Consider the following 19954-nt stretch of genomic DNA (forward strand, 5'->3'; position numbering starts at 1 on the left):
TATTCCAAATTGCTTTAAAGGTGAGCGTAATCATGTCCAAGTATTCCTGCAGTTGTTACATAGATAAGTAAGAGTAACAGTTACTTCTAATATGTGAAGTAGTTGAAGCAAGGGTTTTCCTCTATATGTTTTATTCCAGGATCAGTCTTCAGTTGCTGTGCATACACAGACAAAAATACAGCTGTTCACAGTCGAATCATTTGGTCTTGTGATTGGACACCAGACAGCAAGTATTTTGTTACTGGCAGTCGAGACAAAAAGGTAATTAATATAAAAGGAATTTTAAAAGCCGAGAATTATTTTAAATGTATTTTAGATTAGCAAGTGCTGTGTTCTAATGGGCCCATATTCTATAAATACAGAGAAAGCTCATTGTGTGTATTACCACACAAATCAGTGATCTTTAATATGGGAAATAAAATGCTTGAATATGTGTGTGCAAGACTGTAGTCTGACAGTGGAACTTCCTCCCTTCATTTTTCATACCGTAAGACAGGCATATGTCACATAACTCTTATGGGTCTCCAAGTTTATCTGTCATAACAGAGTCTATTTTATTTGTCAGTATCTTTAATGCAATCAGACAGACTCTCTAAAAAGTTGAATGTCTGTAGATAGACTTTTTTTTACTATTTTTTGGGTGTTACACTTTGTTCAGTGCCCTGTAATGTAAGTATTTTAACTAAGTTATTCCTTACGTTTCTGTAAATGCATGCAAATACAAAGATTAAAGTGAAAATTCCTGGATGATTCTCTTTCTTACAGGTCATTATCTGGGGCCAGTGTGACTTATCTGTGACTACTGAAGGGAATATGTTGGATTCCGTCAAGCCTTGTTCAACAGTACTGGATGCTGGGGATTCTGTTACTGCTGTCAGTATCAGCCATGTGCTTACTCCTGATGGAAGGTACTGCTGTTTCTCTAATGCTATTTTGTGTTTAATTAGAAGTTAGGATTTTTCCCCTTTAGTCAGTTTTCTGTGGATAAAGAGCTTCTAAAATCTACCTGTCAAATATTTTGACCATTCTTTGAATGAATGAACGAACTCTACCTTTTTTCCTTTCCTAGCCTTCTTCTCAGGTGTGTGGTGACTTCTGCAAACACTGTAACAAGAAAAAATAAAGGGGAGAGGGGGGCATGAACACACCTGAAATGCATTAGTTCTTCCAATAATATTGTCATAAAAAAGAGTCATAGAATGATTTGGGTTGGAATGGTCCTTTAAAGACCATCTGGTCCAACCACCCTGCAGTGATCAGGGACGTCTTCAACTAGATCAGGTTGCTCAGAGCCCCGTCCAGCCTGGCCTTGCATGTCTCCAGGGAAGGGGCATCTACCACCTCTTTGGGCAACCTGGGCCAGTGTTTCACCACCCTCATTGCAAAAAATTTCTTCCTCATGTCTAGCCTGAATCTCCCCTCATATTGCCTGATCTGATGTTGCAATAACCTTCTTATATTTTTCCTAAACAAATACGTCTTACAGGTTTCTCCTTTGCACCTTTTTTATTGAAGAAGCTTTGATTTAAATTGTGATCTTGTTTTTTTGTTTGTCATGGAAAAGTACATATTGATTCAAAGGGCAAGGTGCAACTCAGTGTTTGAGTGCAAGTTCTTTCTAGCTTGCATTAGAGCCAGCTTCACTGAGCTGCCTACTGTAATCTCTTCAGAAACTAATGCAGTTATTCTCTTGATAGATATATTGTTGCAGTAGGCTTAGAGAGTGGGAAGATCATCTTGTACACATGGAAGCAGAGTGGGCAAGAACCAGCACTAGCGGATTGGACCCTTTGTGTTGAGATGGGTGACAGGTATGCCTTTTGAAATAAGTTGGGAGCAAGCAAGTGTTATTCTTGAGACTAATAGTGCGTGAGTTCTGTTTGTATAGTAGAAAATGATGCAAAACTAGTTTATTTGTATATCAGAAATTGTTATCCTTTTAGGGACAGGGTGGTCCCTGAAAGTCTGAAGATGTCTTTAAGCAAAACCTGGAAATAAAAATATTGCTTATTTAGATTTATTAAAAAACCACCACCACCACACACACATGAACAAAAACCAACAACAAAAACCAATAAAAAAAACCCTGCCAGAAACTGAGAGGGAGGGGCATTAAACCCCCAAATACTTCATGCTATGCAAATGCTTTGAGAAGTATTTGATGTGCCTGCCTAACGAAAAACAGCCAAACAAACAAAAAAGCCTCCAACCTTTATTGCCTTTAGTCATAAAATAAGATGATAGAAAACACTGAAGAGGGGGGAAAAGAATCACTGCTGATATACATCAGCAAAACCTCTTGGAGTAGGTGACAGCAAGTTTTCAAGGGCAGTTTCTAGCAGAAACCAAAGGAATGACAAGCAATATGTGGTGCTGCTGCTGCAGTGACAGCTGGCGAAACTCTCTGTAGAGAGACACTGACTATTTCACTTGGAGCACTCTACTAGATTCTTCTTTCACATACTGGCATTTGTAGTACCAGAAATGAAAGCTGATGGTGACTTTGGCCCGTGTGTGCTTGAAGTGGATTGGAAAGAGGCACTAGATAACAGGAAATCGCAGGCTAAAAGCCAGAAATCTGTCATATCTCAGTAACTGAGATGCTAGACTTGCAGCTTAATGGGGTAAAACTTGAAATCAATAGCTGTTTAAATTATTGATGAGTGAGAGGCTAAAATGTCATTAGTGTTAATGGCCCTACTTATTTTAAGAACTTAATACCTGCTGGTTGTCACAAGTCAGTTTTTCCTCAGTTGACAGTGTTAAAAGAAGAGTACTAATTATATAAATGTTGATGTTTACACTCACATGCCCAGCTGTGTTTGACATTTTGCAGTTATGTATGGATTTTTTTTGTTGTTGCAGCCGAAGTCACGCTCTTGCTGTGAAACGTTTATGTTGGAGACACCATGCAGGCAGAGCCGGACATAATGATCAGAACAGCAGTGAGTGGTTGCAGCTCGCAAGTTGTGGAGCTGATCACTGTGTTAAGATATTCAATGTCAACAGATTTGCTCTTTAGCAAAGGCAGCAGGCCTTTGAATCTGCACAAAACAGATTCACAACATTTTGTTTCTGCCTTTAGTCATTTTGATTGTTGGATTTTCTGTTTTCTGCTGTGTAAAGCGAAACATTTTACATGGAACTTATTAAAGCAACTTTTGTGCTAGTTTGAAATGTCAAGTATTTTCCTAATTCTGCAGTTCCAGGAATATGAAGTACTTACACGTTTTGGTTGGTGAATATCCTAGAGGGATGGGAGGTGGAGCAGGGTGTGGGAGAAGGCTAATGAGGTGTCTTTGTTCACTGTGACTCCAAAGGTAGGTGGGAAGCTGCTGGTACTTGGGTTCTTCCGTGCTTGGGGTTACAAATGGAGTACTGAATTGTTTTGAGCTCCCTATTCCTGTTAAACTGGAGCTGACCTGCCAGTGCTGACACTGGGTGTCTAAGCATGTGCAGTTAACCAGAGGTCCGAGTTAAATATACAGCTTTCTCTGATCACCTTCTGAACGTGTGTTACAGCCCTGATCCAAGTCTTAGACCAACTTACGTAAGAAGGAGTATTCCTCATTCTTCTGCTGTTCAGAATGCTGGGCTCGTGTTTCTTGGTCGTGTGGGGCTTAATGCCCAACTCACAGACCGCTTAAATCTTGTGGGGTCTCCCCCGTGAGCCATCTCTGAGCAGAGTGCTATAGAAGAGTCACCTCTCACTCGGCTTTGAGGGATGTCCTCTAGTTTGGACTGGAAGAGCTCACAAATATCAGTAGGTGGGACCTGAAAGGTGCCAGTTGTTCCTGAATCTGCCTTTGGACTCTTCCTGACTTGTGAGTGCTCTTTATCTATTCTGGTGACAAGTTGAACCAGTTAGCTGATTTGTCTGACTCTTGTAATTTAAATAGGTTGATAGGGTCTGTCTCCAATTCCAAAATCTAATTGGAAATCAGTTAAACTTTGGGATCAAAATTATTTTTGTTCCAGAACCAATAGCTACCCAAACTGGTAGCACAGAAATAACTGGAATTGTGCTTAACTTTTTACTGTGTTCCATCTTGAGCTAGAGAATGAGCCAAATTATTTTCAAAATAATTATAGATGAGGTTTTAAAGGTTTTTATATTTTAGCTTTTTATTTTCAGTTCTGTTTTTCAGCATTAAAAAAACCCCAACATTCTTCAAAACGTGGTAGGGGTCTAAACCCCAGCTTCTTAATAAAGACGCTTTGCTACATTTTACTTGTACTTTACTTACGTGTGTGTTAAGCATTTGTTTAGCGTATTTTTTACTCGTCCAGGAATTTTTAAACAGCCATTGACTGTATCCTGGCAAAAGCAAGACATAACTTGTCATTCATAAGGCATCAATAGTTGTCAAAAGTGGAACTTTATTCTCTGTCACAACTGTAATTTGGTATCTTACCTACAATTTGATAATATTGGAGAACACTTTCCAATACTAGTATGTCTTGCCATGCAGCCACTCTTGCCTATAGGCAAAAGTGAAATGTCATGTTGTCCCTCTGTTTTGTTTTGTGACATACTGTCATTAAACAAGCGTCAGCTATTACATGGTTTAGTAATCCATTCCATTACTCCTGGGATTTTTGTGACTCAATCGCATTGAAGAATATACCTCATTGTTCCACCTTTGAATACATCAGATTAGTCTGTTGATCTCCCAAGTCTAAATGTTTGTAATAGACACTTTATTTTCGATTAAGTTAGAGGTTGTCAAGAGACACCTCAACACATGACTAATGTATTATGTATGATGTTATCTTTGTTCACATATCACTTTACTATGCATTTAGTGGGCGTGACTTTTACATACGCCTTTATCTCCTCAATAAATCCACTAAAGTTTTTTTCAAACCAGCAGGTAAATCAGCATCAGGGTAACAAGTCAAATTGTCTTAACTAGTATCAGAAAATTATTTGGATCAATATAAGCGTGATACCAAGGAAAAACTGAGTGTAATTATAGCAATCATTTTGGGGGTAGCATTGGGTACCTAATGAAGAACAGAGTTCTTTAAACAACAAAGTAGTACTATTTAAGATGATTTTTTCCTTTTTTTGTTTTGTTTCTTTTTAAAAAAAATGGAGAAAAGCAAGCATTTGCCAGACACTTACTATATTCTTTCTATTTCATTATTCTTGTTTTATTGGTTTGATAAATACTGCTGGAGTCAAGTGCCTTCTTGCTATATTTCCTTTTTTCTGTTTTTTCCCCAAAAACTGTTTCTTTAATTGAAAGAATCTACTGTTTTTTATGCCCGCTGAATGGCTATTGTTTTTATTTTCTTCCATGTGCTTTTTTTTTTTTGTATATAGTTACTCAGAGAGACTCAGTTTAATTAATTATAGTGCATATGTTCATGTACTATTTCATACCTTAAAACAAAATAAAAACTATGGCTTCAGTCATATTTACCTGACTGACCTGACCATAGTCCTGTTTACCTACCAAGATGTCTAACTGCTGTATGTGTCCATTTTATTTATACATCTTTTTTCCCTGGTGCTGTTCTCCTGTGTGAAGTGCCATGCCTCTTTCTATTCCTACCTATTACGTTTTTCTAAAAATGTGATGATTTTTCATGGCCTCCCTTAAGTGAAATCTCTAGTTGTGCTCAAGAGTATTTTGGAAGATGGACTTAACCTCTATACTTCACAAGTTTCTTGTACCACCCACTTTATAGAAGATAGTTCAATGTCACACAATGAAAACCAAAGTCGAGGTAGGTGCAATCTTATTTGTTTCTTCCCTTTCAAGACTATCAAATAAACCCTGCCAACTCCAGTCTTTGGAAGCTTCAACTTTTCATGACACAGCCTCCAATATTGCATTTGTTTTCCCTTTACCATGCGAGGCAATATCACGTCCAGTGGTCAGAAGTAAAAACTCACTCTTTGGAATCATAATGGTCCCAGCTTTGCACTGCCCTTTCCTGCCAGTCCTAAGATCAGACCTAAGGGCACAATTCCAGTGATGAAAGCCCGGAGGCAAATGATACACGTCAAAATACACCCGTCTATAGCAGCCTAATCCTCTGCATGAATTTCTAACTCTAGTAGCATAACATATTTCTAAGTTTCTGGCTTCATTTCTCTTATCAGGTTGGCCAAGGGCAGTGTGTTTATTTTAAACCTCTGAGATCTAGCAGAATGCAAAGCTGATGCAGCATCCCCTCTAAACTGATGCTCTTCTTAGTCTTATTTACATTTTACTCTCATTTTTTTTTTTTTTTAAACCAACCTTTACATCCAAAATGCGCAGAACTGGGTCTGTGCAGGTTTAGAGAGTTAAGCTGCTTAGTGCTTCTGCATCCCTCAAGTGCTACTTTCTGAAATACTGTGGGCTGGTTGACATATGCGCTCATGTTCCTTGCCCCCAAAGAATAGCGTACATTTAATTAAACGTTGCCATCAGCACTGGTGCAGATGAGGCCTTGTTTCCCACAGATTTGAGTACTTTGCTGATTGTGAGTTTTCACTAGTTTTCCTGTGATTAGTTACTTTTTACTGCTTCCAGGTGTGGATTTTCATCTCCAGAGTGTGAGCTCAAAGTGCAGCTTCTTGTATAACACTGATGGAATTCTTTTCTTTTATCTCAAACCTATAAAATCTGTGGATTCTCACCTTTGAACACTCTTTCAGACAGACCCGCGTTGAAATGATTCACTTGATTAAAATAATGCGTAAGGGTGTGTGCCCATGTATGTAAACTGAGAAAAACAAGATTGGTGTACTCTCAAGATACCAGGGTAAAAATCTAAACCAAATTTACAAATATGGAACTAAAGTTCTCACAAAATGCCAACACTCACCTCATATTTTGCCTTTCTGCAATTAATGCTTGAATTGTCTTTTTTTTAATTACGGTCTTTACCAAGAGATGTAAAGCTTGCATGGTACCAAAAGAAAAACACCACAGCGCATCTCTTTGAAACCAGTTTATTGTTTTGTCCATATGTTTGCTGTAGGAAAATATCACAATAGTGGTATCAGCTTTTATCCCAAGATCTCAATTCCAGGAAGCAAATTGCTTCCTACACTGCAGTTGGTGGGTAAGTTTCCAAATTTTTTTTTCCACTTTAAAATTATGAGCTGCTGCATCTTTCTGCATCAACTATCCCCATAAATATTTTTCAAAAGCCTGTAATCATCACAGTCTGAATCTCTGTGGCATCTGCTTTCAAATACTACACACCAGAGTGTTTACTCCCACTCAAATTTTCATTGTAAAGTTATATTGCTGCTTTATCTCCCCTGCCTGATGCAAAGGCAATGTATTATAAATAAGCTGGTGCCAGTAGCATTTCCAAGGCATCCCATTAAAGACCACCTGGCAAGAGCACCATTACAGAGTGTCATGTTCTGCAGGGGGAAATCTCAATTCTGGCATCTTTATGTGGATGAAATAGTCCCTTTATCATGGCAAAGATGTTTAAAGACTTCTTTAAACTCACAAATTAAAGAGCTAATATATAGGAAACACAAAAGGAGAAAGCAATTTGTAGTTTCTCTGAGACTTTTCCCTTTGTTTTAGTGAACATGTAAGAGCCTTTATGCATCTTCTGCTACTGGAAGCAAAGATCTAGAGTTATTTAAAGGTCAAACTAAAAATACTTGACACTAGTCAAGTAAATAACTGAAAATTACTTTTTCACTGATGATAAAACATTATGCAGTAGAAGAAAGTGTAATAGCTGTAGTGCTTTGCACTAGTCTGAAATAATGCTTTAAGAAATTAACTGTTGGCAGTGTATGCACCACTCTGAAATTCTCGCTCACTGAGAATGGAGTTGAAAAAATTGATGGAATAAACAAAAGTTTCACAAAAAATATTCTAATACCTTGCGATATATTTGAGGCAAAGCCATCCCATCAATATTTTGGATGCACATTATCAAAAGTATTATACTGACTTTATGCTTGTTCTGAGGAGGCTTCATGGCTGAGGATATGAACAAGGTGGTTGATGTAGTCAGACTTAAAGGAGGTAGGAACGTCTTGTCCTACAGTAAAGGCATCTGTGAAAAAGAAAGCAAGAAATGGTGTGGTTATGGTTGTTTATAATCAGAGATCTAAAAGTCAAATGTTTATTGAAATTATCCAAAGCCATCTTAAATCTGTCAGGCCAAAATGTAGGCATCCCCAAGCCTGCGTTGGAACGAAAAGGTGTGCTAACACTGACTTGAGGAGTGAGGATGCTGTGGAGGGCACTGGGACCTGGAGGACAAAAGATGAACTGCTTGTGTAAACTGGGAAGATGAGAGATGCTGACATTCAGCCCCAGGAACACCTGCACGGGCTCCACGTGGCAGGCTCTCTAAACACCGCTACCAGCAGTGAGCTATTGATTGTGCCTGGTTTCCAATTAGGAAATGGGAAAGAAGGAACAGGATCCTAAGCCTTAACAAAAAAAAAGAAGTATATTCTTCTGCTGTCACCTGTCTTGATCTGTCTTATGGGCTGGGACTCCAGAAGTAACTAAAAGCTGGTGCAAATTTCAAGGAAGTCAATTACTGAGCTCTCAGCTATTGAAAACATCACTTTGGTAACTCTGAGTAATCTCTGTTTTCCCAAATATTTAACGGGAAGAAGTGAGGATGCTCTGAGGCTCACTGCCGATTGCTGCTATTGCGGAGCTCAGGGAAGAGGAGGAAACAGCTGTGTCCTCATTTAGACTTGAATTTCACTTTAAAGAAGAAGTGGCTTTTGCAAATAAGAAAACTTTAACTGAAATGGGCAGCAAAAATATTGCTTGCTCTGTTCTAAGGAGCATCTGGAGCTGTACAAAGCCTGAGACAAAATCTCTGATGGTACAAAAATCGGAATTTGCCTTTAGTGCATTAGGAAGCTCTTGAAGGGGGGAGTTGTTGAGCACAGTTTAGCAATGCTCTACCACTGCTTTTTTACCAGCAGTACTTTATCAGCCTCTACAGCAGTAATTTGGAAGTGGCAGGTCAGCTGTTCACCTCGTGACTTTCCCAGCCCTTGACGCTCCAACCATTCCCACTTTTGCCCTGGATACCAGCACATCCTCAAACGGTTGTGGGACCTTCCTTCAGACACTCCTGTTCCCCAGCCAGGGGCTGTCTCCGTGCCCATCCAGCCACCAGATTCCCCTTATCCTGCTTCTACCTTTTTCTGGCAGAAAGCTTGAAGGGCCATGGGCTCCCTTTGCAAGCCCCCGATAGTTGTGCTCAAGCACAGCGCTGGCTCTTACCTTGCGTGACCAGCTCTGGTGACTGTATTTGCATAGTCTGTGTTCAATGGCATTTTCAAACTTTGCTAGCTTCATCATTTTATTTTCTGCAGTAACTTATCTGTGCTGTAATGCAGTGATAAAACTAAAAATGATCTCTCACTTTTTCTGGAAGGAGTTTAGGGTAGACCACATGACAAAGCCCAATGCTGTTCTATAAGGGGGCTCACTCTGGTACCCCAGGGTAGCTGTACCAACCAGCGATGCCCTGGGCTTGAAGACCTCCAAAGGAGCTGCTCCATGTGAATTGGTGCTTGCATGATTCAGCCAACATTACTGCTGTGCAGATGAGAGGAGAGGAGGTGTTATGCTTGAGGTAATTGCAACGTTATGGCAGTGTCACCCTTATATAGACTCTAGCTGATCCCAGCTGAAATAACAAGAGATGCGGCAAACAGAATCTTACTACAAAGGAACTATTTCCCCCTGAATCAAGAGCTTGTGCAAACAAGGATGCCTGATCTTTTGTTTGTTTGTTTGTTTGTTTTTTCCTAAGCCTTTTCTCTGTTTATTCACCCATTCTTCTTCTAAGAAGGCATTTTGCCTTCTTAGTCCCTTCTCCATTCTTGCAGGCTCCTAAATCCTCATATAATCAATCCTTATTTTTTCAACATCCTCTTCTCTCTTGCTATTGTTCTAGTGAGATAATCCTACGCTTTTTAATACGTGGTCCTATAGGAATTTATACATATCAAGCAGAACATCCTCTTGGTATTATTTTCCCTTCTGCCTCCTGTGTCTCTGATTCCTCCATTGCTGGGTTTTGGGCATTTGATATTTACACAGGCTGTCCAGTCTCATTACCTCCTTTTTCCCTGACAACAAATTACTGGTGTATGTGTGAGCAGCATACCCTTCCTACCTTGTTAGAGCGTAAGTTGTCTACCTGTCACTGGGGGGAATTTTTCTTCTCTACAGAAATGAATTGACTGCAGTCTCCCCAAGGGAAGCTCTCCTAGTGCTTTTCAAGATAAAGCAATTGTTATGTTTGCCTGTCCATTTCATAATCTCGGAGAACCTCCATCCTAGGAGTTTTCATACAAAGGTGTACCTCTCTGAGAGAATATCTGTAATGCACATATGTTCTTTTTAGAGCACAGGAGTTTTTGCTGTTTAAGGTCTTTGCTTTGACATGGCAGGCAGTCTTATATGGGGCATGCTACAAGTCTTCGCCACTGTCTGCAGAGAGCACCGAGCTGTGCTACACGTTTCTTTGTCTCAGCCAGGGAGGCTGAAAAAGCTGCAGGGCAGGGAAGTGCCTGAGATGCCTGTGGGATGCTCTGTGTGGGTCTTCAGAGTGGGTCTGTCTGACCTACACAGGCGCTAAAGGTGCAGGGTAGGAACCTTCCATGGGTGCTCTGGTCTAGCTTCTGCTTCTTCGGTGTGTACCTACAGTCTCTCTGTACCACAAATATTGCTGCATCTTCAGTGTGATTTCCAGCTCACTAAGCCCACTGGGATTAGTCAGGGTGGGAGCCCCTCTACAGCTGGTGAGCATTGATTCAGGCTGGTAGACGGACCCTACAGTTATAGCTACACAAAATGTAGTGTGGTAAAGTCAATGAAAAAGTGTAAAGGCTGTTTTTGGTTAGCCACTACTAGGCAAAGGATAGCTGCAACTTTTTCTACCCATCAAAAAGAATTTGGGTATGTTTTATCATGTAAAAAGTACTATCATATCTCCAAAGAGGATTTATGTCTGGGATGTGAAATTCTGCAATTTGAATTAATTGTTCAAGAGTGCATTTCCATAGGTTAGTAGTACTGAAAATTGTTGGCACAGAGCTTTTCTTAACTGACATAAAAATAGATTGTGGTTCACAGAGCAATAGGACATGGGATTATTAAAATTAGAAGGGGGATCAGGAAGCCCCTAGTCCAAACTTCTGCTCCAGGCAGGGTCAGCTATGAGGTCAGACCAGGCTGCTCAGAGCTTCCTCCAGTCTGGTCTCAAAAATCTCAAAGGATGGAGACTGTGCAGCCCTTCTGAGCAACCTGTTTCATTGCTGTCTTCATGGTGAAAAACGTTTCTTCTTATATCATCTCTGAACCTCTTTTGTTTCAGCTTATGCCCTCTCTCTCATCTTCCTGCAACTCAACACTGTGAAGAGCTGGGTTCCATCTTCTTCACAGCCTTCTCCTAGGTATCAGAAGGCTGCTACCAGGTGCCCCCAAAACCCTCTCTCCCCCAGGCTGAACCGGCCCCATCCCTCTGCCTCATCTCACCAGACTGTGTCTCTCTGGCCCCTCAGTTCAAGAAGGACAGGGAACTGCTGGAGAGAGTCTAGCACAGGGCAACAAAGATGATTAAGGGAGTGGAGCATCTCCCTTATGAGGAAAGGCTGAGGGAGCTGGGTCTCTTTAGCTTGGAGAAGAGGAGACTGAGGGGTGACCTCATTAATGTTTATAAATATCTAAAGGGTGAGTGTCACGAGGATGGAGCCAGGCTCTTCTCAGTGACAACCAATGGTAAGACAAGGGGTGATGGGTTCAAACGGGAACACAAGAGGTTCCACTTAAATTTGAGAAGAAACTTCTCAGTGACTGTGCCAGAGCACTGCAACAGGCTGCCTAGGGAGGTTGCAGAGTCTCCTTCTCTGGAGACATTCAAAACCCACCTGGACACATTCCTGTGTAACCTCATTGAAGTGTTCCTGCTCCGGCAGGGGGATTGGACTAGATGATCTTTTGAGGTCCCTTCCAATCCCTAACATTCTTTGATTCTGTAGTTCTGTGACTGCTCCTCCAGCTCCCTCACCACCTTGGTGGTCCTCTGCTGCGCTTGCTTCAGTTTAACAACATCTTTCCTGTACTGGGGGACCAAAAGCTGGACCAGTACATATGGCCTTGTTATAGTAGACCAGTCTAAAATCTATTATACAGTTTCCTCCCCTAGGAAGTCCAAGTCTATAACGCTTTCTTCTTTAAACTAGCTGCAGAGTTTAACACCTTCCCTGTACCCACTGTGCAATGTACTCTGACATCTGTGTGAGATGTGAACTCAAACATCACTCTGGCCATGCTGCTTCTGGGAACTAAAGAGCCCCTTTCACACTTACTAAATATCATTGTGCTCTGTTTCCACCACGGGGGAGGTGAAAGGGGCAGAAGAACGAGATGGTGGTTTGGCTCTGGCTGGAGTCTCTGCTCTCCTCATGCCCTGAACCCAAACATGGGGCAGCCACCCAAGCCAACTGGGTGTCCAGAGCCCACAGCAGAGCTGCAATCCACATTAACCATTTCCCTGTGACCTGCAGTGGCCATTGCAGCCATTTCATTAGATAATCAAGAGCTGACTGCACTACACACAGGAACTATCATACTGATGGTAAAACCAAAACAGCCCCTCCCCCCTACAAATTCTATATTTAAAAAATACCCATATTCTGTCTCAGGGGAAAAGAAATGGATGTTATTTTAAATGCTTAAACTGAGGTCATTTTACTGAAAAAAATCAGTGAATTTGTTGCTTTCATATGCCTAGGACCACCAGGTGGCAATATAAGAAAAGGATAAATGGATGTCTCCAGCACCTGCCATGTATACCCCCAAAAATCAAAATAAATTACAAATATATTCAAAGACAGGTATTTGGTCTCCTCTGAGTTGCTTAAATGCAATGTTTCGGGTGACAAGCATTTCTCATCAGGAAATGCTGATTTTGAAAGCACTCTTTCTTCTATTTTGGTCCTGCAGTTGGGAAATGGTACAACTTCAAAAACTAATGAGCCCCTCCTAATCACGTAAGGTCTTATTGTCTGTTACAGACATTCTCCCTCACCCCAACATCTCAATCAGAAGAGGATTTTAAAAAAACTTATTTTCTTACTTCACATTGTTGAAGTGTAAAATGGAACTTATTTTTCTGCCTCTGTTTTACTGCCTCATCACAGGATTGTTTTTTTTTTCAGTCTCATTGTCATTTGTGATTTTATAGGCCTCTTGCATATTCCCCACTCATGGATTTCTTTTCCAGTCTGAAGAGTCCCTTTTATGGCATCTGTACTGTTCCTTTCATAGAAGCATAGAATGTCCTGAGTTGGAAGGGACCCACAAGGATCATCGAGTCCAAGTCCCAGATGACCTTGCCAACAAAATTAGCAGAGAGGAAAAAGTCTCTGTAGGATTTTACAGATTTAAAAACAAACAAATGATTGATTTTTTTAAGTCCAGTGAAAAGTGCTGTAGATGCTCAGCTTGTCCTTTTGCATAACATAGGAGGGAATTATTGCACCCTGCTGGGTTACTGAGCAGTGCAGTGATTTCTGGATTTGTTTTTTTTCTCCTGTGGCAGCCGTTTGTTATCCAGGAAGATTGAAGTTTGAAACATCTCCTTGTTTCTCCACAACTCACTCGCTATAATGTGGGTAAAAGAGGTTCTCCAAAAGCAAGGAAGGGCTTGCAAGAATGTGCTGTTGTTCTTAGAGATTTGTTCTGTTACAGTGGTGGTGGGGTTGACTGGTCATATATATGACACCAAAATGTGGTCTACCAACCATCAGGAGAAGTCACCTGTAAAGGTACTACCCACTTGTCTCCATATGTCTTGAGGAAGCAGGAAAAAGTTTGGGTTTGATATGCCTCTAAGAAGAAACAAACATTAGCAAAACGTTGCTCAGAGTTGCCCCTATTCCTTCCTCCCCCAGTGACCGTTTGGTTGAGGGTGAGAACTGGTATCCCAGACACAGGCAAAGAGCCAACCCAAGCCAGGCAAAAATGCCTGATTTCAGCCCAAGCACAGCTTCAGTGTGTCAGAACCACAACAAAAGAAGACACCACAGAGTTTTGAGATGTGCCTAAGAACTCAGTGGTTGCAAAACCCCAGCCCCACCTGGGAGCAGACTGTGGTGATGACGTGTGCGTGGAGCCTGTTCTGCACCTTGTGCTTCTGTGTAGGTGTGGGAGAAAGGTGAACATATGCTTTTGAAGAAGCTCTCATATCCCTGTTTTCTTCTGAATGTGCCATATGTGTTCTCTGAGTCACTGGGACATAGTTTAACCCTGTGAGAGGAGTAGCTCTTGATGGTGCCACTAGTGCAGCAGGCACAGAGGTCAATATGGAGGCTGCTGTGCTTTGGGATCTGAGATTCATATTCTGCACCGTCCTATCAGCTAGTGCTGGTGACAAGCCTATTCTTCTAACGGCTGGGCAGCAGGGGCTTAGGGTCGTTCTTCTTTGGGGTCTTACAGATGTTTTCCCACCTTGTACCTCGGCTGCTCACTCTCTATTCTGACTGATGGAAATCCTTTTTTTTAGATATGTACAATATTTTGTCAACAGGATGGCGTCTGAAACTGGCCAAGTTATGACCTGTAGTGTGACACCATTCCCATGCTTGAATCTCAAAGCAGTTTGACATGTCTCATGGCAGTGTGTCTGCAGACAACCAATTCACCTCACCTCCAGAAAGCACACTGTGTCCCAGGCAGACATTCTCTTTTTATATCATCAGCTGTTGGATAATATAAAAATATTCACTTCCCAAGTGGCATAGATATGCAAACAAACCTTTCATAGGATAATGGGCATATGAAGCTTTGCTAGCAGGCATTCACGACGTGTGAAGGCATGCTGGTGCCAGATGCTGGCAGGGTTTTGGCTGTGCTATTCTCTTCACCCATAGGGTAGTCAGTGCCAGGCTATTTTGGGAGGTCTGCTGCAGGCCCAGATCAATGATAGGTGCTTCTTTAAAAGCATCAGGCAATAACACTTTCCAGGTTGCCACACAGTGTCATTCTGTTTGCTAAATCCCCTGGCTTGTCTAGCTGCTATGAAATCTTTCTCATAACACCAAACCAATGTCGTATTGCAATGTCTCTGAGATGTGACAGTTTTTCACGATACAAACAGAATAATGTATCATTCTTAGTGAAACCTTCTGGAGAAATGTGATGGGATGAGCAAAGCTGTAGGAAATCATCAGATTATTTTGTCTTTTCAAACTAAGACAAAAACTTGTATCACTGTAAGTAGCCTTTAGAAGGAGGTAAAAGCCAGCCATACTGGTATACATGCAACTGTCCAATTTTTGCTTCTTTATTTGTTAAACAACTGTCTGATATATTGAGGCCTGTTGCCTTATCAGATATGGGAGGAGATCAGTCTCCTTCCCCTTTTTCTTCTTTGAGGCTTAAGGCTCACCTAAAGTAGCTGAATTCAGTTTATAGCTTGGCCAGTGACAGCTGTACAAATGAGGTGGTTCTTTGCTTCCATTCAAGTCACTTCAGAAAGTGAGAAGGTCCCACCCTAATTGTGCAAACCCAGCACTTCCACTTCCATCGCACTCACTGAATGCTGCAGGGCAGCAGCTGTGGCAGGACGAGACAGCTCATTGCTCTGGGAGTCCAGAAACTGGAACTGAATCCATATGCCCACTGTACAGAAGATCTTCTCTCATTACCTGGTATTGTGTACTGGGAGGGGAAAAGCAGTAGCTACTGCAATGCGGTGTGGTCTATACAGACTCCCTTGGGTGGGGAATGCCCCCAAAGATGTCTCTGACTTTCAGCAAGTTTGTCATCAGGAGGACAGGTACAGCTCTTCTCATGTAGTTGCTTCTTGTTTGGGTGGCCACAAATGAGCTGTCCTGAGTTTCACCTTCTGCTCTGAGCAAAATGGAATTAAGACAGACAGTGGGGACAACAGGGGAGCCAAAATGTGTCATGATGGCACAGTTGTTTTCAGCATCCAAAACTATCTGGAACTTTGGACTCCTCTCAGTTCTGCTTACTGCAGAGCTAAGGCTTGCAGGCTGAGGCTGTCAGAATTTTTTCATATATAGGAAAGGGTGCTATATCACCACCTCAGGGGAATGATTCCTGTCCTAATACCTATGTCCATGGAGCTGGAGGACCAGTGTTTTGCTTCTTTTTATGCAGGACTGTTCAGGGAAAGCCAAGCCCTGAGTTTTCTCTCCACTCCCTGCTCCACCTGCATGTCCTGCTGTCAGGCACAGAATCACAGAATCATTTTGGTTGGAAGAGACTCTCAAGATCATAGAGTCCAAACATTAACCTAACACTGTCACTAAACCATGTCCCTAAGTGCCACATCTACTCATCTTTTAAACACCTCCAGGGATGGTGACTCCACCACTTCCATGGGCAACCTGTTCCAATGCCTGACAACCCTTCCTGTGAAGAAATTTTTCCTAGTATTCAGTCTAAACCTCCCCTGACGCCTGCTACTGCTTGTCCGACAGTCGAGTCCTTTACAAGTGCACTGCTAACACCAGATTTTCTGTGGTTACTGTTACCCATTCATGCCTCGCAGAGCTGCTTTTCACTAGAATGTATTTGCTCCATAGACATCTGTTTTAAATAGACTGGAGTTGACTTCAAGTAGACAGAATGTTTGAAGGGCCTTTACTTGCGTTTCTGACAATGCATGCAATTAATCCAGCGCCAGCACGACTGTTTTGTTTGCCAAATGCTGATCTGATTTATCTCTACATTAGCCTGAAAAGCAGTATAGCTGACAGTCAGCTCCAACATCTTTTCATGATTGTCTGTTATTGTCCTGAACCAGATTAATATTCTATTTTCTTTGTTAAAAATGTAAAAGGGGAAGAAGAGGTTGTTTTACTGATCAATATTGGACTATTGAGAATAGCCAGAATTCAATCTGCTCTCAGGATGTCAGAACTACAGCTTTGCTTTTTGGTAGTGACTCACTACATAAATTAAGCAGGATGGTCCCCAAGGCTTAGACTTTTCATGCACTCTGCATCATGTTAGAAACATTAAAATATTAACAAACTTTGATCCCAGTGCAGCTGGATGCTCACTCAGCTCTGTTTTCAAGCTAGAATGCACTCCATCTTTGGGATCTGTAGTAAACTTCAGAAAACTTAGCCTGAGAGCCAGAGCGTCACCATTCAGCAGTGTCTAAACTCCCTCTTCAATTATTTAAAAGCCATCCTGAGAGCCTCTTTAAAGTTGTGTTACAGATATTTGTTGATATTACGTTTTTTCATTAAAAGACACATCTCTCTGGCCATCACCAGTTCTTGTGAATGAGAGTGTTAGCATTACTATGCAGAATGCCACCATCTCCATCTCATGAACACCTTGAAACTATCAGTATCCTTCTTGTGTTTATGTTACAAGCATGAAACATTAATTATCTTAGAGGTATTACTAGGTAGCTAGTGGTTCTCACACATGAAAACCACTGAGATCAAGTTTTGGGAAGTAGAAGAGGCGGTTGAAGTAATATACCTTTTTCTTTCCCTGAATATTTCAAAGGGAGCGTTGGGTACTGGCCAGCTGGCAAAACCTTCCTCTTTCTCACACGTGCTTCTCCCTCACCGCCTCTTCCAGCGGCCTCAGTGGTGGCTGCAGCGAGGAAGGGCCTCTGCGAGGAGGACAAATTAAATCCCTTCCAGCTCTGCCTCCTGCACCCACCTGTCCATTCAGCACTGATGGTGTTTTCTTCATGGGCTCCTGCAGCTTTGCTGTGTAAGGGCCGTCATCCCAACCAGGCCGGGAGGGCCCAGCGAACATCGGCTGCTTGTGGTAGCAGCATTCTTAGGATTGCTGTTAGCTGACAAGTGGGTAGTGACAAGCTAAAAAGCAAAGGGAGGGGCACAGGCCTGTGTTCCACTATTTTTTTTTTAATTTAATTTAAGTCTTCTTCTCATCTCCCCACTCAAGGCTGATTGAGCTGTTCCTAAAGAATTTTAGAGTATTTCTGAAACTCGTTTCATTTTGAAAAGGTCTTCTGAAAATTTTCCTCCAGCTACAGCCGTGTGAAATCACACATCAGAAAGAGCTCTGGTGTTGCAAAATGTCATGCCCATCATCTTTACATTTCTCTCTCTGAATGTCTTCCAGCACTTCGGCAACACCCTCGCCCAGTTTTAATTGTTGCTTCTCTTTGATCTTTGCGCAGCAAATATTTTTTCAGATGGCTTCACCAGAGGAAGCTGAAGTATCAGCTAAAGGGTGATGGAGAAGGGGCTGAGGAATAAGTGCACATCTGGGACAGGAACTTAGGAGAAAATATCTCCCACTGGTGTTTGGGGATCCTCAAGGGACCAGTAGCTCTGGACTTGTACTGCCTTCTGAGGGGTAGATATTTTCACTCACTGGTGTGAATTTCCAGATCATCAGATAGGCATTAAGAAGCCCTTGTCACTGTGAACTGGCTGTGAGTTGAATGAAAATGAAACAATAATCAAAACAGGCAATTCTGAGTCTTTTGTTGTCGTCGGCAATCAGGTTACTAGCAAGTGTCTTTGAAGACCCTGGACTGAGAGCCGTAAAGCTTGTGAGACAATTAAGGAGGGAAGGAGATACAGAGGACAACAGCTGCAGACCTCCTGTGGGCTGAGTTGAATGCAGATCACAAGTTTCCCTTATTTGTATTTTTTTCCATCAGAAATCTTCAGTATGTCACTAAACGTCTGTTCCTCAGTTTCCTGCAGACAATGTCTCTGTTCATCCAACAAATTTCCACTTCACTAGAGGGACTAGCTGATTGCAATTTCAAAACACTCTTTTCCAAGTCACTACGAGATATCTTATTTAAAAATTATGACTTCCTTACTGTTGGTCTCACAAAAAGGCTTGATTGTGTTCACAAAGGACAGCGCTTACATGCAGAGGGATGAACAAGCAAGTTAAAGCTGCCTGAACAAACCGAGTGACATTGATTAAAATATAAGACAGACCTTAGCAATTAGGAAAAAGCACCTGAAAGAATAAAATAACTTTCTCACTGGTTAAGCAGCTAGCCTGCATTCAATTCCCAGCCATGTGAAAAGGTGTATTTTCCAGCCTGACTTGTTTTTATTAGTAAATAAAATCTAAGACTGATCACAAGGTAGGTGACAATGTCACATTCCTGTCACAGGCAGAGTAATGCCAATGGCAGAAGCTGAATGTAAGCAAAGGACAGCAGTTCATCTGGCCCAGGCTGGCAGCACGGATTGCTGCATACACACCCTAATCTGCTGACAAGGGGCCTTGACATGTGGGTAACCCCAAAAAGGGCCAGGTGTATGTGTCTGATGGATGAACAGTATGTGGAGCATATCAGACACTGAAATGCAGAAGCAGGGTGATCAGAAAAGGAATTGCAGAATGATAGAATGTCCTGAGTTGGAAGGGACCCACAAGGATCATCGAGTCCAACTCCTGTCCCTGCATGTGACAACCCCACAGTTCACACCATGTGTCTGAGGGCTTGTCCAGTCTCTTCTTCAACACTGTCAGGCTTGGGGCCGTGACTGCCTGAGAAAGCTGCAAAGCAGAATGTGCACAAGGGAAGCTGTGGTGAGGGTGTCTTGCTGCCAGAATGCCAGCTACTACTTGTCCATGTTTGACCAGCAAGATGCCTGCCTGCCACCTACCTAGGTAAAGAGAACCTGAGGATGATTCAGGTGCTGAGCTGAAATCAGCAGGTCTGAGGATCCCTGGCTATGGGGGAGGCAGACCGCAGAGGAAAGAGAACAGATGTAGCTGCAACAAAACCTGATGTGTGGCTTAAACATCTTCCCCAGGCTCAGCTTTTCACAGGGCTTTCCCCCTAGGGCCTCTTTCTCTGGTGAAGTTGAGTTGCCTCTCCTCCCCACAAGACAGCAAGTGTCTGTGGGTTAATGAGTTGCACCTGCTGCTGAAATGAAGCTGTAATTATCCTGCATTTCTATGCAGAGTTGGGTTACCTGACTGCAGGGTGGCTG

At 42.0% G+C, this 19954-nt stretch overlaps 1 protein-coding gene across 1 annotated transcript in view; it reads left to right on the forward strand.

Annotated features, from left to right (window-relative positions):
- The window catches only part of ELP2 (elongator acetyltransferase complex subunit 2), a 39238-nt gene extending 36069 nt beyond the window's left edge, over positions 1 to 3169 (forward strand). The window contains exons 19-22 of the mRNA XM_082046832.1: positions 140 to 261; positions 766 to 908; positions 1698 to 1811; positions 2866 to 3169. Of these exons, the coding sequence (XP_081902958.1) occupies positions 140 to 261; positions 766 to 908; positions 1698 to 1811; positions 2866 to 3022 (536 nt within the window). The 3' untranslated portion in view covers positions 3023 to 3169. The remainder of the gene's footprint in view (positions 1 to 139; positions 262 to 765; positions 909 to 1697; positions 1812 to 2865) is intronic.
- The last annotated feature ends 16785 nt before the right edge of the window (positions 3170 to 19954 follow it).

The sequence above is a fragment of the Streptopelia decaocto genome (assembly GCF_964273445.1).
Source record: "Streptopelia decaocto genome assembly, chromosome: 2".
Taxonomy (NCBI): Eukaryota; Metazoa; Chordata; class Aves; order Columbiformes; family Columbidae; genus Streptopelia; species Streptopelia decaocto.